Raw genomic sequence first — 25,456 nt, 5'->3', positions numbered from 1 at the left:
GTTACTGAGTCAGCAGTAGCACCACAGTGAGTTGTGTCCTCCAGTGATGCTAATTTAAATGGATATTAGAAAATATTATCAACCCATCACGTTGATAATGCATATTTTGTCTTCTGAGATGAGTATAATTTTAGTTACTCAGTATGTTTTTCTTATTTTTATGTCCTAACCACCAGCCATGCCATTCAAGAGGTGCTCCAAAAAGGCAGCTGTAAAACCTTGTGCAAAAGCACAAACCTCTCGTTCAGCCTAACCCAGCATTTCTGTGTAAATAGAACACCTCAATCACCTCTTGTAAGGCAGCAAGCAGTAGCACTAGTTAGCAAATTAAGTTCACCCCCGCTTTATAAGCAGAAAATCCACACCAATTGCTTTAAGGGATGAAGTCTTTTCATCTATCTATCTATCTATCTATCTATCTATCTATCTATCTATCTATCTATCTCTCTTCAACAACAGGGCTAAATTTGCAAAGATTACTCAAATCATTTCTGCTTTGGAAACCATTTAAGGCCAATGTAAACAGATTACAACTTTCCCAGATGCTATGGGAGCAATTAGTTCTGCAGTGAACACCTCTCCTACACTATGCTGCTCTCTGCAAAACGTCACAGGTACATCTAATTACAACTCACACTGAAACATGCACCATTTGCATAGCTACCATTTCAAAATATCTGAGGGGCAGGAAAACACCATCCAGTTAAAATAATGTGGCTCCTCACAGGTAGGAAAGCAACTTTAGCAAAGCTTTCAATTCCCAAGTTACATTGATACAGAAGTTACACTATCATCAAGGGGTCCCTTTCAGCTGTACCCTCCTATGCCCTGCACCAAATTTTGTAGGTATTTCCATGGTTCATTCTTCATTAGGAGATGCTTCACGCAAACCTCTGCCCTACAACATAAATCCATGTTAACTGTATGCTCACAGACAGCAGGTCAGAAGAAAGCTCTCCAAAGACAGTTTGTGCTGAGGAAACAGAGCTTGTGAGTGAGTCCTGCTCAATGTTGGGGAAATATCCAATTCCTACTCAGGTTTTCAAGGTGCAGGTATCAACAGTGGAGAGAGAAAAAATTAAATAAAGGGCAAGGTAGGATTTTAAAGGGTTTTTCAGTTAGGAGTCAGAGTGGGGATGGACTGATACAGGAAGGACTACAGAAGAATGATTGCAAGGAAAATCGGGAAAGGAGGTATTTTAGTAGCCTGGGAAAGAAGAAAAAGAAGATTTGACAGAATATTCATCTCTGGAATGGAAAATAAGGAATAGATCTCTGACGTGCTACATGGGTCAAACAGCTTCCAGACTGGGTGGAGAAATAGAAACGAAGTCTAATCTAACACCCAGACTAAGTTCAAGGGATGTTGCCCACTGCTAATACAAGTCAGGGTCTGGTGCCTGAGTCTTAGCATTCCCTGTCTCACAGTAACAGAGTTTCCCTGGCTGTACAGTCTTAGAAACCTCCAAGACTAACAAAACCCATTTTTCCAAAAGAGAAACCCACCAGGAATGACAAATACTTTCTCAGAAGGAAGCAGGCAGAAAAACTCACAGATATGAAGTCCCTTTCTTTTTTTTGTCTGTCTGTTTCTCAGAGATAAATTCTGTAATACAAACCATAAAATAAGTAGGTCAGTGACTGCCTTTTTTTAAACTCTCCAAACCACAAAGGAAAGATTGTTCAAAGTAGTGTGGGTTCAAGTTGTTACTAGCCTGCTGCCACAAAAGTGTTTATAGAAATACTTAAGCCGTCACTTTTGTAAAATTCTTCTATGGTATCATTCTTACCAACACTTCACATCCTACTCTGAGGTGATTCAGTTCTTCCACAGGGATGTGGCCTATAGGGCAAATCTCATTTCAGAGTCATGAGTCATAAGAACCTTTGCAGAACCGGCCAGGCGCACTATAAATTCATCCTACCCTTCATGTCAACTGCAGAAACCTTGGAGACACCCAGAGCAGCAGGCTTTCTCCCCACGCAAAACAAGGTACTGTAATGACTTCTAGATACTATTTATTTTACTTATTCTTGGCTGATGTTGCTTTGTTGACAAATAGGAAAAAAGGAAGCAGGTATCTGAACTGGAAACAACTAATGCTTGGGGAAAGTAATTAACTTAAGATTGCACAGGCATAGCCTAGAAGATGAGTCTTAAAAATATACAGGAAGACAACTTATTGTTCAGAGTTCTATAATTTCTAGAGCTCACTAACTAGCATATATATCACAGCACACTTAGAACCATTGTGTTTGCCTAAGTCAGGTAATTTGCTCTTGTACTCTTTAGTGCTTAGAAGTACCAGTTTAGCTCCTGGTTTGCAAGCTATTAGGGTCACAAACGATCTTTTATTCTAATGCCATCCTATACCAACCAAAATAACTCCTAGTCCCTGACTAGAACCCTCAGCTAAGCCCGCAAGGCAAATAACAAATAGCAGCCTCTGTGGTCTGCTGAATATAGAAAGCTTCTACTGCAGAAGAACTGGGAAGATAGGATCTGGGCTAGTGCTGTAAGACAGGGTTTCAGGACATTTTTAGAAGTCAGAAAGGTAATTCAGGATGCTTAGCATGCAATAGTTGGGGCAGTGCCAGTGCTTGCTCAAGTGTAGGAAGGAGAGTTTTGTCTTGACCTAAAGGAATAGTTTGACTGCTCCTGTTACCAGAGTATTTGTTCACTACAGAGATGAGTATCAAAAGGCTCTTGAACAAGTTGAAGCATAAAATTTGTCCTAAGAGACAGTTTTTTGGTGATGTCTAGCCCAGGCTTTGCTGAGCAATCAAAAAATCAAAATTTGTTATCAACTATCACTCCAAGATGCAGTAAAGGGCAGTGCAATGAATTTCCTGGTAAACAAACATGAAACACAGCTAGAGGCTGGTTTATCCCTAAAAATGATAGGTGTTGCCATCAGTGAAATAGGACATGCTAAACTTTGTGTGACTTTATAACAGTTAATGCTTCTCACTCTTTATATAAGCATTTTTAGGAAGCCTTTTAATCACAAAAAAGTTCAAACAGTGAAGAGGCGCTTCTGAACAAATAGCAATCACAGTTAGTGGTTCATTAATAGCATCTTTTCTGGTTTTCTGTGCAGCTTCAGGACAATGGATACATTGAATAAAGCAAACACAAGCTTTGCTCTTGACTTTTTCAAGAAGCAATTGCAGGAAGATGGTGACAAGAATATTTTGTTCTCTCCTTGGAGTATTTCATCTGCCCTGGCTACTGTTTATCTGGGAGCCAAAGGTAACACTGCAGATGAGATGGCAAAGGTGAGTCTGGGCTTCAAAAGTAGCTGTCTGAAAGGGTTATTTCTTGGAGTAATGTCCTCCACGCCAGAAATTTGCTGTGTTGAAACAGAGGTAAAGAGTTCTGGGGACTCTCCTCTACAGTTATTTCAAGTTTTACACTTTGCTTAACATAAATTCACATCTACAACGTTAGAGAAAAACTATGCTGAGACTACAACCCTTTCTTTGGGGTAGGTATTTAACAGGCAAAATTACTTACTGAAATTACCAAGTCATACTTGTTCAAAGCTCATTGTGTCATCAGGGGACAGTGAGAAGAGTCCCAATGCATGGTTGTTAAACACCTAATACAGGTACCCAGCTCCTGTTGGAGGAAGGGAGGCTTGTGAGTTTGCTTCTGCTGTGGCAGAAATTGTCCCACCTGCAGTGATCTATCTCCTGATTTATAGGACAAAAGAGACCCAGTAGGGTAAAAAAGGAGTGATCTTCTGTTAGGATGAAGGGAAAACAAAACAAAACAAAAGACTCAGCTCTTCTGAAAAGTGCTCCAAGGTTGTTTGCACCCTTTTGTAGCCTAGTTAAGGTGAACAAGTCCAGAGAAAGGGATTTAAGGCATGCAACTGCCTGCACACTTTTCAGGCTTTTTAATACATAGCTGAGCTCTATTAAGACTTCTCCTTTGGTAGACTCCATTTGGGGGTAATTGGCTCTTTCCAGGTATTAACAGGTAATCCCAGGGCATAACTCAAAGCAGGCAGATTCCTCAACAAAGGCCAGGTACGTAAGAGTTTTGGCCTGCAGCCCTCAGCTTAGTTTGCACAAGCCATTTTGTACACATGGGCATTGAGACCTAGACAAAGATTTCATATTCAGTAAGGACTGGACACAAGAATAAAATCTGAGCTTGACTGTCATCATTACCAGTCCCCTTGATGTCACAGAAAAAATTCACTGAAACAGCAAATTTTCTACTGTTGCATTTCTTATTGCTTTTTCCACTACAGGTACTTCACTTCAACACAGCTGAAGATGCCAAAAATGTCACCACAACCATAAGAATGCAGGTCTATGCCAGAACAGAAGACAGTCTATCAAATCGACGTGCATGTTTCCAGAAGGTATCTCACCCAAACTGGTGCTCAAGCTATGGGCATGGCCAAATTTTTTCCTGTATTTTTCTTCCACATTTGTGTTTGCTTATGTTTGCCTTCCTCACATTTAGTGTACAAAATGAATTGGTATTGTGTAATACCATCACCTAATGCAACGCTTATTGCATGCTTCCCCCTTTTACATAGAATTGCATAATCTAACCTCAGATTTGCAAAATTTAACATTTGATGATCGATAGATCTTCTGATCTTTTTCCTCTGGTTCTGAGGGCAGATTTCTTTCTCAAACTATTACTATTCAAAAGCTAGCACAGTTCTTACTTCAGAGAGCTAATCCCAAGAAAAGAGATGCTCTTTCACACATCTGATTGTAGCATCAAGACAAAGAAAATCAGAACATTGACTTTTCCAGGCTACCTATTCTTGATATGTTCCAGAAATTAGCCTCCATTTCAGTTGAGAAGTTAACAGTATAAATTTACATGTTGGGATTTTCCAAAGTAGACCAGTTGCCTGCAATAAATCTAAGAGAAATGGGAATAATTTTATTCCTGAGATAAGCCTTTGCCATACTGGCAGGCATTTTGTCCCAGTTGGTATGTAATTTAATATAGCAGAACAATACAGAAGAGCAAATGTAATCCCTCTGAGTCAGTAAAGGCTTTTTCCTAGTTTACAATTCAAAGATGGTGATAACAAACTCTTCTCCCTGCTCTTTCCCGTCATCCTTATTCACTAGGGGGTTGAGCTATTTCCCTGAAGTCTGCCCACAAAACCCCAACTGTTGCTAGTTTTGATGAATGGATCTGCATCCCACAGCCAAATCCCATGGTGGGAAGATTTATTTTAGGGGTTATGTCAACATCTCATTTGCACTGCATGAACAGGAAAGGGATTGTTCCTCATGAGTAACACTTGCCCTCACTGTAAGAATTAGAGAGTGCTGTGGGTAGTGCTATGGGTTCTAACACTTTGGAGATTTAAGGTCTGTTCGTGCCTCTGATTCTGATATAATGATGAGATGAATACAGCACAGCTGCAGATTTTTAATTTACTAATTCACAGCTTATTCCTTGAGCTCATTGGAGACTTTGAACCCACATTCATTTAATCCTGTCACTTCAATATAGAGAATTTACTGCAATTACTGAAACATTAAAAAAACCCAAACCATAAAATATTAAGAGAGACACTAAGAAATTTAGGGGCAAACCTTCCATGTAACACTACTTTAATAAATTAAGGGAGTGATGGAGCCAAATCTCATGCATTGTTTAAGAATTACTCTCTGACTTTTGTTTTCTGGATATCCAAAGTTTCACAATATCCACTTCTAAACCCTTAAATATTTTACATAATTCAGGCTCTTAACACTTACATTCCAAGATACCCACACACTGAGTGTCTATGTGTGTCTATACCACACCTGCAACTTCTAATACTTTAAAATTATTCTTTTATTTGACGCTCAGTTTAGAGCACCTCTTCTGTTGTAATATAGGTAACAGATCACCCAAAGAGAAATACTTTACTTGGATCAGTGTGAAGGAAAAAACCAGGATTTTTTACTCAACAGATGAATAATGTCCTTTTTATTTCTATTTCTCCAAGACAGAGATTGGCAAATCAGATAATATCCATACTGGATTTAAAGCACTCAGCTTTGAAATCAACCAACCCACTAGAAATTACCTACTTAAAAGTGTCAACCAGCTATATGGAGAAAAATCATTGCCTTTCAGTAAGGTAAGACTTTTATTTAGATTATGCAGTATCATTTAATTTTCATGATCAACCTATGGCAACATAAGCTATATACTTTTAAATATTTTTGCTACATTTGCAAATTATGCTATTATCTTTAACATTAATATTTTCTATGATACTTTTCCTTAGACTTTGGACACTAAAATTTTAGTTTTTTGGGATGTGTATCTAATTTCAGAGTGATTTGTAGATGTAGTTAGATGAGAACGTTTAAATCACGTGTTTCCACTAAAAAATACTTTGTTCCTTTGAGAAAACACTGTACTTGTGCCCATGTAATTTTCATCTCTGGCTGTAGTAGTACTCATATTGGCAGGCAGCAAACCTAAGTCAGGTGTCTCTATTGCCCTGCAGGAATACTTATTTTTAGCCAAGAGATATTACGGTGCAGAGCCACAATCAGTCAACTTTGTGGGAGCAGCAGATGCAGTCAGGAGAGACATCAATTCCAGTGTTGAACAACAGACTGAAGGTGAGTTCCAGCCTCTCCTCTCCAAATGAAAAAGGAGTCATTTTGGCTTCTCTGTGCCCAAGGGGCCCATGGCAGGTAAACAATTCACCTCAGAAATTGATCAGACTTTTCTTAAATTACTCATCTACCAACAAGCTCAGTGTGTGAGGAATATGGCTTATTCTTTGTAAATCAAGATTACCCCAGTAACTACATATTTGCAAATAGTCTCAAGCTGGATGAGTGCTATGGCAGCACTTAAAATTTCCCTGGTTTATATCTCCAGAAACTGTGCCAGCTCTTAGACTGAAACAGTGAAACTGCACAGATGTGTGAATGTCCCTCTGTTTTCTCTAGGTAAAATCCAGAATCTGCTGCCTCCTGGATCTGTAGATTCGCTCACCAGGCTAGTCCTGATAAATGCACTCTACTTCAAAGGAAACTGGGCAATAAAGTTTGAAGCTGCAGCTACCAGGCAAAGGCCTTTCAGAATAAACATGGTATGGCAATATATTGCCCTATTTCCTACACTGCAGGGGGAAAAACCTGAAAAAGATGGGGGGAGAGGAGGGGGAGGGAGAAATCCTGTCACCCTTTAAATCCATGTGGCAGTATAGTTATTTCATTTAAAGCATACAGTGCATTCAGTATATTTATTTCACCACACTTCCAACACTAAAACTGCCCACACATACCAGGCCCTGAAGAACAAGTAAATTATCAGAAGCTGACTTCAAAAAATCTTCCATTCTCCAAAGGCAGGAAAAAAAAGAGGTGAACAAAACTGTATGGTTTAGTTCTTTCCATTTTCACTTTTAACCATTCAGCAAATCAGAGTGGCATACAGTTTCCTACAACTGGTGTCATCTGAGACATCTCAGATAGCATGCCATGCCTCCCAGCACCTTGCAGGGATCCTCTGAAGATCCTGTGTTCTGTGTCCTACCCATTAGGATGTCTCAGAAACATTGGGCAGCCTGTAGAGTAAACTGTGCTACTTTAACTTAGTCCTTTTATTGTTCAGAGTGTAAATGTAAAACATTCAATTTGATTTGTTGCAGCATACAACTAAACCAGTGCCCATGATGTACCTGAGGGATAAATTTAACTTAAACTACATAGAATCAGTTCAGGCTGATGTTCTTGAGCTTCCATACGTCAATAACGACCTCAGCATGTTCATCCTGCTACCAAGTGACATCTCCGGTTTACAAAAGGTAAAAAATTGAGAACATAATTACTGTGAAAAAGTAAGTGTGTCATTATCTACTTACTTAATGCTTGTGTGAGGTAAAAGACCAGGCTGTAGTCATGTTTCTAGGAAGGAGGATACTGATGAGGCTCAAGGTAAAGCAAATCCCAAATCTGGTCTGGTACTGTGAGCTTGAAGCTCTTGAAGCTCAGACTAGATTTCTTAGTCTTGGAAGCCAGCAGGTCTGTGGTTGCTAAAGTTCATAAGTCCTGGAAACAGGTAACCCAAACCCCATAGGATTACCTTTTTTCCAGCAGAACAAAAATGAGGACACAAAACCAGCCCTGCTGAGATCCACTGTCCACACCAATTCAGACAGATATGATTTCATTCTGGGAAAAACCCACCCAAAAATTGGGCAGCCTCTGTTATGTTCCAGGATGTCCAGAATTAATACGTATGGATACTGCCACCTTCTGTAAAAAGCCAGATTCTGCCTTTGGATAACAAACCCTTAAGAAATTTTAATTTTTAAGGTGCTGTGTGAGGGGCAGGAGAAAGCTCTTTTCAGTGAATTCTAAAATGTAGGGAAGACAGCCCTGGGAACAGAAGAACAGCCAGACTATCATAGCTCTGCTATATTCCCTGACAGTTACTGAGAACATTTCAAATATTGCATTGATATATTATAGAACAACATTCTCATTTAGAACAACATATCTCCAAACTGCTGTTTCATTACTGTTTTTCTTGTACTTTTACAACCTCTTGAAAAGTTCTCCATTTAAGAGAAGAAATAGCCCAAAGGGCACACACTTCTGAACATATTTTAATTTTCTGATTTTTTTTTTACTTACTGCAGCTAGAAAGAGAACTGACTTTTGAAAACTTGTCTGCATGGACAAATCCAGAACTAATGGAGAAAATGAACATGGAAGTTTATCTGCCCAGGTTCACGTTAGAAGAGAAACATGACCTCAAATCTACTTTGAGCAGGATGGGGATACAAGATGCCTTCACAGAAGATCAAGCTGATTTCACAGCAATGTCCAAGACTGGTGATCTGTTTTTGTCACAAGTTTTCCACAAGTGTTACCTGGAAGTCAATGAAGAAGGCACAGAGGCAGCTGCTGCCAGTGCGGCAACACTGGCATCACGAAGTCTTGGTGCTACTATTATCTTTTTGGCAGATCACCCTTTCCTTTTCTTTATCAGGCACAACAAGACCAAGACTATCCTCTTCTTGGGAAGGTTTTCTTCCCCCTAGAAGCTTGATTACTAAACAGGTTATTGCAACAACAAAAATGAACTAAGTACACACCAAAAAGAACATCTCAATAGCCCGTGCACTTCTTAATTTTCCTGTACTGTTGACAAATCTCTCAATGTTTGAAGAGAGTGTTTATGAAAAATAACCTCAAATTCATGCCTCTGGCTCATTTTCCTGGCAAAAAAGCCCCAAAATACTTGCACACGCTAAGTACCCAACTGTGCAAAGAAGAACATGACTGTCTTTTTAGCGCTTTCTGAACCTGAACTTCGACAATTCAGAACGGACTGAGTTGAGCTCAACCAGTAACTTTAAAGTTTTGATACCTAAGAAGATGAAAACCCAGGAAAATCTTGCAGAATGCTGCCTCATCTCCATTGGTTTCAGCTCATGCTGATCCCCAAAGCAGGCTACTCACCCACATTCTTGTAAGTTTTTTACCAACTCTGGTAAAAAACTTCAGCCTGGCAGAACTGGCAATAAAATAAACCTGCAAAATCACCTTTGTTCCTGATACTGGTGCTTCTTTTTTGCTCAAAAAGTGGTTAACACATGTACTTTCTAATCTCTGTCCCACAGCAACTGGAAAATATTTAACAGCACTATAGAACTAGGAAAATAAAACACATGTGCCTCACAACCTTCTGCTTTGTAAACTTTCACCCTTACAACACTATGTCCAGCCTAGCACTGTGCTGCTTTGCTCTCATTTTACTTTGCCACTTATTCACTGGTTTGAGACAAGGTAAAATGGGAGAACCAAGTCTACAGCTAATACAAGCAATACTAATGGCCATAAGTGCTTTCTGGAAGATGAATGTGAATCTCCCAGATCATATTTACTCCTGTCACTGCTCTTTCTCCTAAGAGAGTGCCCTGATCAATCATGCATGTTTGCAGGGAATGCTCCTGACTATATGAATTCACAACAGACAGCAAAGAACCAGGTTTCTTAAGGACTTGCACACACCAACAGCTATCTTACTACAAACACATTTTCTTGAAACAGCAGAACTCCCTTTTCCTGGCAGAGACTGCTGACTGTCCCTGCATCCTTTCTCTTCTCATTCAAGTGGTCAGCTGCTCCCAGGGTCCCTTCTGGCTCTGCTTCCCAAATGGGAAAGAACATAGGAGAAGTGTTATGAAGTGCGTGCTTTATCCCTATAGAGCCCCAAGAGAAATGCCTTCTGCCTGTCTCAGCTGTAAAACATGACACGGGATCCCTGTGCATTCAGTCCAATTCTGCCATGCCCTCCTTCACCTCATGGAAGAGCAGCATGTCCCCATGGATAAGCCTCTTAAGCACTTCCTGATAAGCCTTGGGAATAAAGACAGAAAAGTCACACCTGAAAGGCCAAGGAGAAACAAAACTATGACAACATGAACACAGACCTACTCAGGCCTTTAAAGTCAATGGAAATATGAGTCACCTTTTCTCTCTCCTTCACTATTTTAAGCGTGGTTGTAAAGATGACACAGTTGATGTCCTTTTGGCAGTGCCATATCATTACTGAGCGGCAGTGGCCACAACATATGAAAAGTGAGTTGTACATTAGGGAACAACCTTTTCCCAGAGTGAAGAGCAGTCCTGGAAATGTTGCGGGATCTTCATCCTTGGAAGGGCTATGGCTAACCTTATCTACTCATGGCCCTGCTCCAAGCAGGAGGTTGATCTCTGGATGCTCCTTTCAGTTAATATCTGTGATTTCTTTTTTCTCTCTTGTCAAAAGCCACTCTGCCTTGCAATCTCCCTTTCTCACCCTGTATGGCTTCCTTGCATCTTGACTAGCAAAGGCAGCTATTTTGCTCACAGATATATCTCTGGGACTTGGCAGTCTCCTGGCTTGGGCTTTCTCACCACTTAACAATTCAGTTGACTTTTCTCCTATCCAAATTTGTGGAGGACGTACTCACTATACTAAAACTAGCACTTGCTTAATTTCTGGCATTTCTTCACTGCCTTGCACAACACTGATTTTTGACATTTTTTAAAATTCTTGACCCACTCTATTCCTGTAATCAGGCTTGCAGTACAATGCTTAGCAAACAGTACAATTTCCTTCCTTTGCTGCTCCTTCCACTGCCCTCTAGAGTCTTTGAGTTGTTACCACCTTGTTCTTCTTCCATCACTGTGTCTCTTCTGGGACTTCAAGTAACAGCTCTTGTGCCATGTTTACCTCTGTTGTGTCTCTCTGTCTTTGCTTGAGCCCTCCCAGCGGAGTTGTTTCAATTCTTGCCCTCCTCCTTACTGTGCAGCAACTCAGGGTTTTGCAGTGTTTGTCTCAAATGATTCCCAACCATGACTGCAATGAGATTTCTTCACCAGCCAGTGGGTCTCCCTCCCTTGCCCTCCTTCACAGCTTTGTCTCTGTGTTCCTAACAATCTTCAGTCTGAAGCTGGACTCCCAGTGTCCAATTCAATCATTAAACTTGGTGTTTTATGCTGAGGTACTGCATTTGAAACTCAGGAGTCCCAGAGCAGAGAATCAGACCCTCAATATCTGCTTAAATCCAGAAACCAAAACAAAGTATTGTGTAACCTTTTTAAAATGCACTTGTTTAAAACAACACAGCAGTTATCTCCACAGCGCCAGAAAACCTTCGGAATCAGCAACTTGCTTTGCTATCCTGTCAGTAGGCTATTGTGGTGCAACAACAGACTTGGGATTTTAATTCCATTGTCCTTTTGAAATCTCTAAATCTGAAAAGTGACCAGGTCAACAAAAAGGCCAAAACTTTGTAAGATCTTTTGGGGATGTGGTAGAAAGGAACTTTGGGTAGGTGGGCACAACCTGGATGTAGATAAAAAGGAAAGGGAGGGGCAAGCAGTACTGTGTTCCCTAATTTAAAAATTGCTTAACACACAAATGCAGAACCTGACTGAGGACAAGAGCTAAGTCTTCTCTCTCACAGGATTAAAGGTAAATATTTAAATCAATTTAAGTATATTTTGTGGTTTTTTAAAATGCAATCTGTTCTATGTGTGACTGTATGGATAAATGATAATACCCCTGTGTAATAATGCATTATTTTTGCCATGTGTTTTTCTAAATGTCAACCATTAGAGAAAATAATGCTGTAAGCCTATGGAAAACTGCTAATTTGGGGCAGAATTATTCACAAGCAGGAAAGTTTTCTTAGGGCAGCAACTGCATTACAAGTAAAATCTTCATTTTGATAAAAGAATTCTGTACTTCAGGTGAAGGCCCAGCACTGCACATTATCAGGCCAGAGACTCAGAGGAGTATTCATTAGCTAAAACCAGAAATTCCCATCCTGATGCTCTCTTGGTTGTGTTCTCCAAGGAAAGAAAATCACTCTGGTAAAGACATGGTCCTGAGGGCATACTGACCACCAGAAAGAATGTAGTTGTCTGGAAACAAATCACTTCATAAATATCTGCAGACTTCAGAGATTGCCCCACAGTTTTTGTTGCTCCATTCCATAGATAAGACAACGAGAATAATCTAAGCATTTCTGGTTTTTTAAATGGTAAATTACATGAGGCAGCTATTACTGGGTAGATATCTTAAAGCCTAGAGCAGTCATAACCTCAAGGCATCTGGCAGTTTCTGGGGGAAAAAAAATTGCTGGAACATTCAGAAGGGGTGGTAGGTACACAGAATGAATAAACCGTGTAAGTCTAAATGGAAACAACAGCTTTGCTGTTCATGGTACTACTCAGAATAGGTTGCTGGCCAGGAAAAGCAAATGAGCCTAAAAATTATGCCTAAATCCTTTTGCAGTATCAGCTGTCAATTCTATACAGATCCAAATGTAGTAGTGGGAAACTCAAAGGATGTACTAAAATGTGAACCAATGTACTAAAAATGGATATAATTTCCCCTGTGAATGTTGCTTTCATAAATCATTAGTTAAGAACAAAAAAGGAAAGAAATACAGAGGTTATAAATCTGCACATCTTTGGAGATCAAAGACAGAAAGAATCACAAAGAAAACTGCAGCTGTAGAGGGAAAAAACCTAAAAGAAATTGGTGCTCCTAACAGGTGGCAACCAGTATCTGTGTGGAAGATAAACATACAACTATGCTATTAGTTTTAGTGGCTGAAAGGGATTGTTTTGCACATGCAACAGCTCTCATTAAAGTGTACTATGTACAAAAATTTAAACATTCAAAGAGTACAAATCTGTTTGTTGCATCTTTCCAGGTTGTAAAAATGGAAGTGGTCTCCACATCAGTTGGCAACTTTACTGTTGATCTTTTCAACAAGCTGAATGAGAACAACAAGGGAAAAAACATTTTCTTCTCCCCTTGGAGCATATCAGCAGCTCTGGCTCTGACATACCTGGGAGCAAAAGGACCTACAGCAACTGAGATGGCAGAGGTAGGTTACTTTTGTACTATTATTGTGGGGAGAACCTTTTGGATTTGCACAAACCCATTCCTGCTGTTGGGAGAAACAGCTGTGGAATGGAGTTCTGCCTTGCAGCATGTAGATAAGATCACAGTGTTGGTGGTCTGGGAGGGGTATGGTGCTACTCATTGTTACTCCATGGGATTTATTGTCACTACAGCTTCAGCAGCCCTTTGATTAGTCCCCTAAGCAGCAGATAGCACAGTGAGTTATCACAAGGAGAGAAACATGACAACCATTTGATCCCCATTTGACTTTAAGTCTCACAAGGCCCTTCATGCCTATTTCTTATCTTTGAAAACTCTGCTTGCAGGTCCTTCATTTCAACGTGGGAGCAGGAGCTGAAGCTGCTTCTTCTGTGGCCAGACCTTCTCGGGGGAGACCAAAGAGAAGAAAATTGGTATCTGTTTGAAGTGAAATTCCATTATAAATAACCAAAATGTCCAGATAGAGTTTTAGGAGTCCAGTATTTATTGTCTGCACTCCTCCTTAAAGTAAAAACCCCAGCCATACTTCACAACAGGATGATGTTCAGTTCCTTTCACTCACTCAGACTCTCAGAAGCTGAAAGGATGAGTCACTGGGATAGTCTGGAAGGTTTGTTATATGACAATTCAGTTAATCCAGTCACGAACAGAGCTCTGCAAATTTGCATTGATGGTAAACTTGGGAAAATAAAAAGTAAGGAAGAGGAACTAAATCCCTCTCCTATACGCATTGCTTAGCATGTTTTGAAAGCTTGATGCAAAAATTAAATTGCTGAATGTTTGGTTTCTTTTACCAAGGATCCTGAGAACAAGCAAACTGCAGATATTCATTCTAGCTTCAAGAAGCTCCTGACTGCCATCAACAAACCCAGAAGCACCTACTCCCTGAAAAGTGCCAACCGCATTTACGTGGAAAAAACCTTCCTATTATTGCCTGTAAGTTAAATCTCAGGGAAGAGGAAGAAAAAGTGCAAAAATATTTCTCTTTTAAATTAGTTGCCATTAACAGAACAGTTTGGAAGCTGACCTTGAATACTGCAAATAGGAGCTCTGGACTAGAGTGATAACCTTAACTGGAAAATACCAGTCAGTCTGCTCACAGAATTTAAGGATGCATTGCCCTTTTCTGTATTGTAGATCCCTATAACCCTTTACATGAAATGTGCCTTTAGTACTGGAACCCTCAATATATAAAACTGTAAATGAGAAATTAAATAAGCACATCCATAGGATGCATGCAGCCTTCCTCACTTCTCCAGATAAATCTTGGAACAAAAGATATGAAATTTCTGTTCTTTGGTTATTTCTTACTTATTAACCCATAGTCCAGCAGAAAATAACAGGCAAGATCCTGCAGTCCTCAGGTCAAAGAATCAATCAAGTATAAGAGCTAACAACTTCCTTTTGGGACTAAAAGTAGCATATTTCTCTAGCACAGACCTTTTTTGCTCACTTTTTTGTTATTTTTCAGACATACATACAGCTCAGTAAGAACTACTATGAAGCAGAGCCACAGAAGGTTAACTTTAAGACAGCACCAGAACAGACAGGAAAGGAAATCAACACTTGGGTTGAAAAACAAACTGAGGGTAAGCTGGGCTCAACCCCAACATCTTTGCTCTCCCACAAAGTCAGGCTGCCCTCTCCCTTGGGCAGGTGCCCTTGCTTCCCCAGGTGCTACTGCAGCAGCTGGGTCATGCCTTCCAATGTGGATGTGGGCAGTGAGCGGAGATATGGTGGGAGGACAGACAAAGAGCAGCACACTTCAGCTGCTCCAAACGCCTGATGTGGACCTCATTGAGTTCCCTGAGGAGATTCCCAGTGACTCCACAATGCTCTGAAGCAGCTGGTCTGCTGGCACAAACGTGCCCTGGTGCTGCACCACTGGCAGAGCAGACAGAGGGGAGAGGCACCTCTGCCCACCAGAGTGCTCCAGGGCAGGGGGGGTGCCTGCCTTGCTGTACCACCCTGCACTGGGCAGAGGGGCTCCTCCTTCTACCTGCTGTAACCAGTCAGTGAGGCTTTCTGCTTCTAGCTGCTTGCCATGAAGCTGAGACAGCTTTTGAAGGAGTAAAGCCCTGTCAGCCAGGAGGACAGGTCAGGAAACAGCTTCGGAGAGTGTAAAGAATTACACTGATTTACCTCAGGGGAGCATTTTAGGGAGCAGGGCATTGAGGCATGGACTTTCTACTAAGAAGCTGAACTGAGAGAAAAACTGATCAAAATGTCCTCACTGTGCTATACTGAAATGAAACCTGACTCTTATGCTTTCAAAAGGCAAAATCAAGAATTTGCTGGGTCCGCGAGATGTGACAAACTCCACCAAGCTGATCCTGATAAATGCCATTTACTTCAAGGCAGAATGGGAAGTGAAATTTAGGGCAGAAGATACAGAACTGCAACCCTTCCGACTGAGCAAGGTAAGTTCCTCCTTCTTACTGTAAACAACCTGGTCACAACATCTATTGCTGAAATCTTTCAATTTCATAAGTGTTTTAGGTAGCCCTATGGTAACTAGATCATGTGAAAAGCTGGTTGCAGCAAAATCTGTCAGTTCTCAGCTCACTGAAACATTAGGAAATGTGCTCAGGTAAATGTTAGCGAGCTCCAAGTAACAGCTAATGTTTCCAAAATCACTACAGACATTTAAAACTTTTCAGTAAAGCAGTGCTAAAATTGTCTAAATTGTAAAAACATGATTTTGAGAGTCCAGGCTCCACGGATGGGAACTACATGGCATGTCACGGTTGAGTACAGCACCAGGCCTCTGCGCTGTGCAACCAGGCTGAGCACAATCCTTCCTGCTCAAACACAGCTGCAACAGGGTGCCCTGAACTGCTGCATGTCTGCATGAGGCTAGAAGCAAGGTTAATGGCATGTACCCAGGAGGGATGTTAATGAATTCACAGTTAAAGAACTCTGTGCAACTTCCACAAAATCTACCTTCTTCTCTCTGGTTAGCATATACACATGTTCTGCTTCCTTGAATGAAGGGATACAGATGTTAATAGAAGTTATATACTCCTGACAAAGTGACTGTCTCCCAGGAACTCTTCTCATCATGAGCTCATTTGCTCTCACACTAGAGTTATCTTTTCTCAAGCAATCAGCTTTTTTTTCCAAGCAATTACCTTTTATCACCAGAGAGAGGAGATCACTGATAAACTGCACAACACTCATCCTCTTAAACCACAGCTGCTTTTCTGCCAGAGTGTTTTAAGGCCATATCTCACACGTGCTCCATATCCCTAATCCTTGAATTTCTAACTCTCTTCCTCCTTAGGCATTTCTTGGGGAGAAGAGAAAAATATCTCTTCAGCCCCTACAAAAGCTTTGGGACAGACACCAAGATAAGCAATGTTGTTCAGTCAAGAAAAGCTTTGGAAAATGGATAATAAATCACTGTTTTAAAAGTTTATAAAATTTCCTCTCCCTGCACTGAGACATCATCACCCTTCCATTCAATGATTTCTTACTTATAAAAAAATACTTTCCAGAACAAGACCAAGCCTGTAAAGATGATGTACGTGAGAAAAACATTTCCAGTCCTCATCATGGAAGCAATGAATTTCAAAATGATTGAGCTGCCATATGTGAAACGTGAACTCAGTATGTTCATCCTCCTTCCTGATGACATCAAAGACAACACTACGGGTCTCGAACAGGTACAACCATTTTGTATACTACTCAGTCATTTAAAAAAAGTAGGGCAGGCTGACAATAATATCTCCCTATCTGAGGACATGCTATCATGCTGCTTGACCTCATCCACTAGCTGAATTAATTTTCTTTAATACTTCTTTAATCCCAAGAAAGTTCTTCCCCTTAGTTTGGCAGGAACTGAAGACAGGCAACACTTTGCATAATCAGATGCTCAGCTCTTCAGCAGCCCCCTTGACTGACACCCAATTATACATGATCTGCACGCTCAGAAGAGACACCACCACATACAAAGTCATAGGTTCTTCCTTTTCTCGATGGCCTAGATGTTTATTTCCATATTGTTCTCACTCTTTTTCCCCCTCTCCCCTCCCACCATTTGCCTGCTCGATAAAAAACTAGAATTTTAGTGAGACTGCATTTGCTACAACGAGATCTGCTACTGTAGTTAATATAATTCCAAGATTGTTAAATTCTTGGAGTCTATACCATTCATTGCTTTCCTCCATTTGATCTGAGCTGAATCCTGGTGGCATAGTGCCCAGGATACAGAGTGGCAGTGAAAGACTTTGCTGGAAGCACTTTGTTTCAAAGCTGTCAAGGAAATATATGCAATAATTTTAACACCTGTTTTTATAGATCTGGACCAAACTATGTGCCACACAGCAATTTTAGTCACATCAGGACTGAATTTAAAAAGAGGAAAGAACTACTATGGGGGATGGAAGCTGTTGAATGTCCTTCCTATCTCTCTTTTGCTATGAATTTGGAAAGGGCACTGCTCAAAACTTTGCAGCATTAAGACTCATATACTTGTGGCACACCTTGTCTCTGATCATTAGTAAAACCAACTTCTTTCATGCTTTCAGCTAAATGTTACATTTACTATTTAAAATGTTTAATTCATTACATTGTCATAAAATTAATTAATTCATAGTTAATGAATTGTTTTTCCCTGCAAAAACCAAATTCCTTCTCTTTCTTAAATGATAGCTGGAAAGAGAACTGACATATGAGAAGCTGTCCAAATGGACTGACTCCAAGAAGATAACCGAGACTCTTGTGGACCTGTACCTACCTAAATTCGAAATGGAAGAGAGATATGACCTCAGCGATAATCTGATCAGGATGGGAATGCGCAGTGCCTTCAGCAGCAATGCTGATTTCAGTGGAATGACAGAGAAGGATAGAGTGATGATCTCCAAGGTTTTCCACAAGTCTTTTGTTGCAGTTGATGAGAAGGGCACTGAGGCAGCTGCTGCTACTGCTGTCCTTGTAGAACTAACAAGTGCACATGATAGCCATGTTCTGAAATTTAGGGTTGACCACCCTTTCTACTTCTTCATCAGACACAACAAGTCCAAGAGCATCCTTTTTTTTGGTAGATTCTGCTCTCCTCTAGAATGAATAAATACTTGCTCTCAGACAGCAACCAAGGTTCACTGTTCAATGGAAAAAATGTGAACTGTGGTGCTAAAATCTCAACCTTAAGCCATGTAGCCACCTGTACTGAAGTGCTTGTTCTTTTCCTTCCAACCAACCTCCCTCAAAGAAGGCAGCAAACAGAAACTATCCCGAGCCACCAAAGAACAGGCCTCTACTGCTTCCTTCTATTGTCCTAATGAGACAGTCCTGAACAGAAAAAAATGCACAGAATTTTGCTCCTTTTTATCAAATCTGCTCTTCTGGCTTTGTTGTTTAAAAGTAAAGTGGAGTCATAAAAGCTCTCTGCACACAGCCCTATGTCAAATGCTGACTACAAGGGAAATGCAATTCATTCTTTTGACTCTCACAGAGAGGATAAAGAACCCTGAAAAGAAAAAAACCAAACTTGTAGAAATCTGTATGCTCTATTTTTCTCTCCTTCCCTCACTGGGAAACCTGCATTTGTACTGCAATGCTATTTCATAACCTTAATTTCAAATTTCGATGACTGTTGGAATTCAACAAAATTTAATACAAATCCAGAATAATCTCAGAATGCCCCTCACCATCCTTGTCTCACCACATGTATATAGGCACATATTGTCTCCTGCTATTTCAGCTTTCTGAAAAAGACTGTGAGAGAAAATTGTCCAATCCTTAATATTAAATTGCTGACTTCTAATCACATTGCATTTTTTCCTTCATTTTCCTATATTTTTTATTTTAAGGTTGTTGAGATTTCCAACCAGCAAAAATGCTAAGCAAACTATTAGCAACAAGCCTTCTTACCACCTTTTTTATTGATATGTAATCTAAACCTGTTAGAATTTAAATCTGCTTCCTCTTTTTAATTTTACTTAGCTATACCTGTTTCCTGGTTAATACCTGCAAAGCTTCATTGCCACCTGTAATAATGACCAATGTTTGATTTGTACCTTATGAGTGCACCTCAGCAAAGATATTTGTGGTATTGACAGAAACACCAGGGAAATTTTGATTTTGATTGATGCTTTACTTACTATTTTACCATGAGCTGCATTTAATGAAATAAATAAACTTGAACTTGTGTTTGTGTTGTTTAAGACACTGAGTTACTTGGTTCTCTTATAGCATCCTGCAATCTGCACAGCTGGAGCATGTTTCCATTCTTGTCATTCCAAATCAACCACCACACCACCCCAACTGACAAAGCTGAGAAACTTTAACACACTTGTGTCTTATTTTCACCAGGTTTCAAATAGGCCTCCAAACACTGCTATTCTGTGTGTCATCCAGGCATTTACAAACATACCTTTCACAACACGATATAAATAAGGAGTCTGACCAGAGGCAATGGCCCAGAACAGCACCTTCCAAATATCACTTTTGACCTTGTTCAAGAGTGAACAAGCAACGTGAAAAAAATGAACCTTCCACACATCCCTCTTACCCATGTGCAATAATGAACAAACCATGCTGTACTGGCAGCATCAGTTCCCTCTGACAGCTTGGGAGGGCAGCAGTTGTGCTATCCCTGTGGCATCAGGAATAGCGTAAAGTTTTGCAGCCATTGTGGCAGTCCAATTACTGCAGGAGGGAGGTACTGGAAAAGCATTTACTCTCAACAAAATTCCACCTATAATTACAACTTGTTCCACCTCCCCAGAAGGTATTTTATTTGGAACTACATCTCCCTTCAACAAACTATTTCCACATCTTCCCTGTACAAAGTGCTGCTTCTAAAATCAGTGCCCTCCCTTGCCTGTAAGCCACAGCTCAGGATTTAGTTTTCTGTCCCTCAGGACTGACCCCAGTGCAGCCCAGATGTGTGCAATTGACTTGGTTTTACTGAGAAGTTTGTTCTTTATGTGTGGAAGAACACATAAGTGAAGGCTGTGAAAAAATAAGAGGAGTGAAAACAGAACCTCTGAGGCTCTCTCTCACTACAGCACAGTGACTGCCATCTGGCGAGATATTACCGCGCCTGTGTGGGTCACAGCTGGTGAGAGAGAGACGGTGAATCTTGTTTCTTGAATCAGAAGGCTTGATTTATTAATATATCATATATAATATATGACTATACTAAATAGAATAAGGAGAGAGGTTTGCAGAGCAGCTAGGCTAGGCTAAGAATAGATCGAAAGAATCTATAACAAAGTTGTGTCCAAGGACTGAGTCCCTGGCTTACACTTTGTGATTGGCCCTTAATTATAAACAAAGAAAATGAGCCAATCAAGGTGCATCTCATTACATTCCACAGCAGCTGATAATAATTGTTTACCTTGTCTTCGGGGGCCTCTGGCCTCCAGAAGACACAGAAATCCGAAAGAAAGGATTTCTGTGAAGAAATGTCTGCGACATCTCACCTTTCTAAATTGTATAAAATGAAAGAAAAATGCTGATGTGGAATGAACGGGAAATTTCTTCACCTATAACATATAGAAGACTAATAAGTCACTAAGACAATCCTACAATATAAGAAAATTGCAAGAAACAATGCAAGGAAAATTGAAGTCCATGCAGCTGAGTTTCAGGAACAGTCCATCAGCCGAAGTTGTTTCTTTTGGACATCTGAGAGTCCTTTTTGTCCTGAAACAGCATAACACAATTTTAAACAATTTAAAACAATTTTGAAATGTCCTTTTCTGGCCCTTCAATGCTTCATCACTGCTGCCCGCTATTTTCAATCTTTTTTATTTAATTTTGAAATTATTATTTTTTTTTTGATCGAAAACAAAAGAGCAGCAGCCAAGCAGAGCAGTGCCAGAGAACGAAAAGGCCCTGGGGGCCCTGGCCCATGCTGGACCAGGAACCCCAAAACTGGCTCACAAAGGGGGACCAGGTCCAGTAGGAGAAACCAGAACCCCCAGAAACACAAGGAGGCCAAGTGATGGCCCTGGCCCAGGAACCTCCTGAGCCCAACGGCCCAGGCCAAACCCATAAGGAAGGCTCTGCATATCCACAGGCCTGAACCCTGCTGCCAGCACAATGGCAGCACGGGTAGTGAGACGCTTCCTTTCCCCTAAACCACTGAGGCATGCCAGCAGTGAGGAAATAGAAGCTGCCCCGAGAATCTTCATCTCGGGTCTGGGAATGTTTGTTTCCCACAGCAACACGGCACCACCCCTACCGGGCTGGGGACCAAAGGCAGAACTTTCGGGAGCCCCCTCTCCCTCGCCCCTAGGGCACAAGAGGCGTGGCAGAGATGGCAGCCTCTATGGGACAGCAACCGAATCACCACCCACCAAACCGCCGAGCACGCCGATCCCAAAAACAGGCAGCTGGACTGCCGCAAGAGTCAGCTGGCGGGCAGCTCCCGCTCCATGGAAGGAGAGACCAGCCTCCGGGGCCGCTTCCTGGGGCGGGCCCGGGGCTGGCGGGCCGGCCATGGGGGACGCCGGGCCGGAGGCCCGCGGGTTCAACGCTGTTTTCTGCCGCTGACTCTGGGACTGTCTCGGCTTGAGGTGGCGGGGACGCGCGGGAACAGGCCGCCGCCGCGTCCCCCGGCCCTGAAAGCGGCGGCAGGCACAGCACGGGGCCGGCGCCGTCCCCCGCCGCTGACTCCGGGGTCCGCTGCAGAGGCGCAGTCGCAGTCTCCGCCGCAGCGCAAACAGGCAGCAGCGGAGCCGGAAGAAGCGGCAGAGCATCGCTGTTGCTTAGCAACAGGTCAATCGCCGGAAGTGCTGTCTCTTCTGCCTTCTCTGACACAGGCTCTGGCAGGGGCGGGGAGGCCGGTGAAACCGCGGGCGGGACCGCCTGGAGAGGTGGAGACGGGATCTCCTGGAGTGACGGCTCTGGCAGGGGTGTGGAGGAAGCCTCAGAGACAGGTGCCGCCCCCATGTCTAAAGGCGGAGTCTGAGAGGCTGGCTGTGGCTTGAGCGGCCACTCCCATCCCCCCAGAGAGAGAGAAGAGGGGGAAGGAGAAAACTCCATCTGAGCATGCTCCGGAGCAAGAGTAAAAAAAACTTCTTCGCCCTGCGAAGTTTCAGCCCCCCCTGCCGCGAAGCAGGGGGCGGGGAAGCGCCCAAAGTCATCACCCACCAGGTCTTCTGCCAAGGGGGGTGGAAACGGCGCCTGGCCATAACAGTTAGAGATCCATTGGAAAAGAGCTGCTCTGCGTCTCAAAACTGGGAAAAGCTTTATAAATGCTGGATAGATAGAAGGCAACACGTGTCCCTGACTGTAGACGCACTGGATAATCGAGTCCATGCACTCCCAGACAAAAACATCCAAAGTGTACAGGACATCAGTAAAAAACCCAAAAAGCTTTGCCCATCTAAAACCTTATAGATATCTGTTTCTGACAAAAAGAAACCGTCTTCCTTACACCAGTGTTTCCAGAGGACAATAAGCTTCTCCTCTGAAGGAGTAAAAGGAACCTCTTCTGGCAAGGCATGTGTCTGCCATACGAACAGCCACAGACTACGAAGGGCTGAATCCTCTGGGATAGAAAATTGAACAGTACCTTTTGAAAGAATCCAGCTTGCTCTGGCCAGCTCCACAGGTCTGCTGCTCTTTTCCATCATCTTTCCTGAAGGTTTTCCAGAAGAAGGTTCTGTTGTGGTCAGCCTTGGCTGTGAACTCTGTCCAAATCTTCAGTTCTTCAGCTCCTGGCTTGAATCCACTTTTGTGGTCACTTCAAAGCAACCATCAAATGCTACACATACAGGATTTTTACCCAGTGCAGCAATTTTGCTCCTCTGGTCTTATCAAATTAATTTTTGCTCTGACATGTTGGGTCACCAGATATTACCATGCCTGTGTGGGTCACAGCTGGTGAGAGAGAGACGGTGAATCTTGTTTCTTGAATCAGAAGGCTTGATTTATTAATATATCATATATAATACATTATTACTATACTAAATAGAGTAAAGAGAGAGGTTTGCAGAGCAGCTAGGCTAGGCTAAGAATAGATCGAAAGAATCTATAACAAAGTTGTGTCCAAGGACTGAGTCCCTGGCTTACACTTTGTGATTGGCCCTTAATTATAAACAAAGAAAATGAGCCAATCAAGATGCGTCCCATTACATTCCACAGCAGCTGATAATAATTGTTTACCTTGTCTTCCGAGGCCTCTGGCCTCCAGAAGACACAGAAATCCAAAATAAAGGATTTCTGTGAAGAAATGTCTGCGACAGCGAGAGATGCAAAAGGTCAAACAGGCTGGGTTGGCTACCAAGCCACTCCCAGCCTCAGCTTTCCTTGAAGAGTACACATTCCAGTGTATGACTTGGAGTACAAGTGAAATGTGTGAAAGAGAAGAAAAAGAACCCATCTAGTGCTGCAGAGCTCATCTACTGCAAGCAACACTGGAGCTGCTTAATTTGTGCCTCCCTGCATTACTGTCATGGTAACCAGCATCTGGCTCTCAGGTCAGGGTAACCCTTGCAGAAACAGAGAATTGTCAGGGTAGAAGCGGCTATTTGAGATCATCTGGTCCCACCCACTATGCAAACAGGCTTAACTGATGCTGGTTGCACAGGGCCATATGCACTGGATTTTGAATACCTGTCTCCACCAATGGAAGATACACAAGCTCTCTTGGCAACCTGTGCCAGTGACCATCCTCATAAGTGGCCATCTTCATCCTCTCTTATGTTCAGACTTGAAATGTTCAGACAAAACATGACCTTCATGTTTTCAGCCTGTGCCCATTGCCTCTTGTCATCTGTCATGGTTTGACACTGGCCAAACACCAGCTACCCACAAAAGTCGCTCATCTACTCTCCCCTGCCACAGGTGGGCAGAGGAGAGAAAAAAAATTGACAAAAGGTTCATGAATTGAGATAAGGACTCAGTTAATGAACCTCAATGTCATGAAGGCAGAAAACATTCCAAGGGCAGTGGAGGTACAAAGTGAATTAGAGGAACGAAGTGAATTTATTACAAACCAAATCAGAGGAGGATAATAGGAAATAAAATAAGCCCTTAAACACCTTTCCTTCTCCCAACCCCTCTCTCCTTCCCATCAACAGTGCAGAAACAGGGCATGGGGATTTCGGTCAGTTCATCACCTGGGGTTTCCTTCTGCAGCACAGGGAGAGGAGTCCTTCCCTTGTGAGACCATGGGGGCCCTCCCACGGGAGACAGTTCTCCATTAACTTCTCCTGTATGGGTCCATTCTCACAAGCAGAAATCCTCCCAAAACTGCTGTGGTGTGGATCATTCTTTCATGAGGTGCAGTCCTCCAAGGCCAGGCTGCTCCAGCCTGGGAGCAAGGGCCCCCTCTCCCCACCCAGTCTCCCACCCTCCTCCAGACGTCCACTCACTCCAGCATGAGCACATCCCCCACGGGCTGTGGGTGGATTTCTGCATCCCCCATGGATCCCCATGGGCTGCAGGGGCACAGCTGTTTCATCATGACCTCACCATGGCCTGCAGAGTAATCTCAATTCCTGCACCTGGAGCGCCTCCTTCGCTCCTTCTCCACTGACCTTGGTGTCTCCATGTCGTTTTCCTCACATGTTCTCACCTCCTCCTTTTCTCTGGTTAGAAAAACACTGTGTGTTTTTATTTTCTTCTTAAATTTGTTATCATAGAGGCATTACCAACCTTTCTCAGCTTTGGCCAGCAGCATGTCCATCTTCAGAGGATCAGGGAATGGCTCTGTTGGGCATGGTGGAAGCTGCTGGCAGCTTCTCACAGGAACCACCTTTGTGGCCCCCTTGCTACCAAAAAACAGGCCATGCAAAACTCTGGGAACCTCTGAGAAGAGCCTAGTTCCTTCTTTGTTACACCCTGTAAGACATTAGTCAAGTAACAGGTGCAACATGACTGCATTTCCAAATAACTGTTTTCAAGAAGCCTTGGGTTTGTTCTGTATCATCAAAATTTGCAACTTCAGGTCCACAAACTCCTCTTTGAAAAGCCACAGTAACTTTGCAAAGCAAGACTCAACACAAACACATTGTGAGCACAGACCACTTGTCACTTAGTGATTCCACGCTTGTCAAAACCCAGCATATTAACATGCTTTCA

General features: G+C 42.2%; 2 protein-coding genes across 2 annotated transcripts; both read left to right on the top strand.

Annotated features, from left to right (window-relative positions):
• Window positions 1-1,837: 1,837 nt before the first annotated feature.
• Window positions 1,838-9,551, top strand: LOC131561455 (serpin B10-like). The gene is made up of 8 exons (XM_058810761.1): window positions 1,838-1,993; window positions 3,102-3,279; window positions 4,263-4,376; window positions 5,982-6,116; window positions 6,492-6,609; window positions 6,946-7,088; window positions 7,650-7,805; window positions 8,643-9,551. Exons 2-8 carry the CDS (start codon window positions 3,112-3,114, stop codon window positions 9,045-9,047), a joined length of 1,239 nt encoding a protein of 412 aa, XP_058666744.1. The 5' UTR covers window positions 1,838-1,993; window positions 3,102-3,111; the 3' UTR covers window positions 9,048-9,551.
• Window positions 9,552-11,910: 2,359 nt separating this feature from the next.
• LOC131561436 (heterochromatin-associated protein MENT-like) lies at window positions 11,911-19,546 on the top strand. Its single transcript, XM_058810736.1, has 8 exons — window positions 11,911-11,971; window positions 13,221-13,397; window positions 13,741-13,827; window positions 14,213-14,350; window positions 14,886-15,003; window positions 15,692-15,834; window positions 16,912-17,079; window positions 18,068-19,546. The coding sequence occupies exons 2-8, from the start codon at window positions 13,230-13,232 to the stop codon at window positions 18,479-18,481; spliced, it is 1,236 nt and encodes a 411-aa protein (XP_058666719.1). The 5' UTR covers window positions 11,911-11,971; window positions 13,221-13,229; the 3' UTR covers window positions 18,482-19,546.
• The last annotated feature ends 5,910 nt before the right edge of the window (window positions 19,547-25,456 follow it).

This window comes from Ammospiza caudacuta, chromosome 1, assembly GCF_027887145.1.
Source record: "Ammospiza caudacuta isolate bAmmCau1 chromosome 1, bAmmCau1.pri, whole genome shotgun sequence".
Taxonomy (NCBI): Eukaryota; Metazoa; Chordata; class Aves; order Passeriformes; family Passerellidae; genus Ammospiza; species Ammospiza caudacuta.
This window is presented reverse-complemented; position numbering and strand designations above follow the sequence as displayed.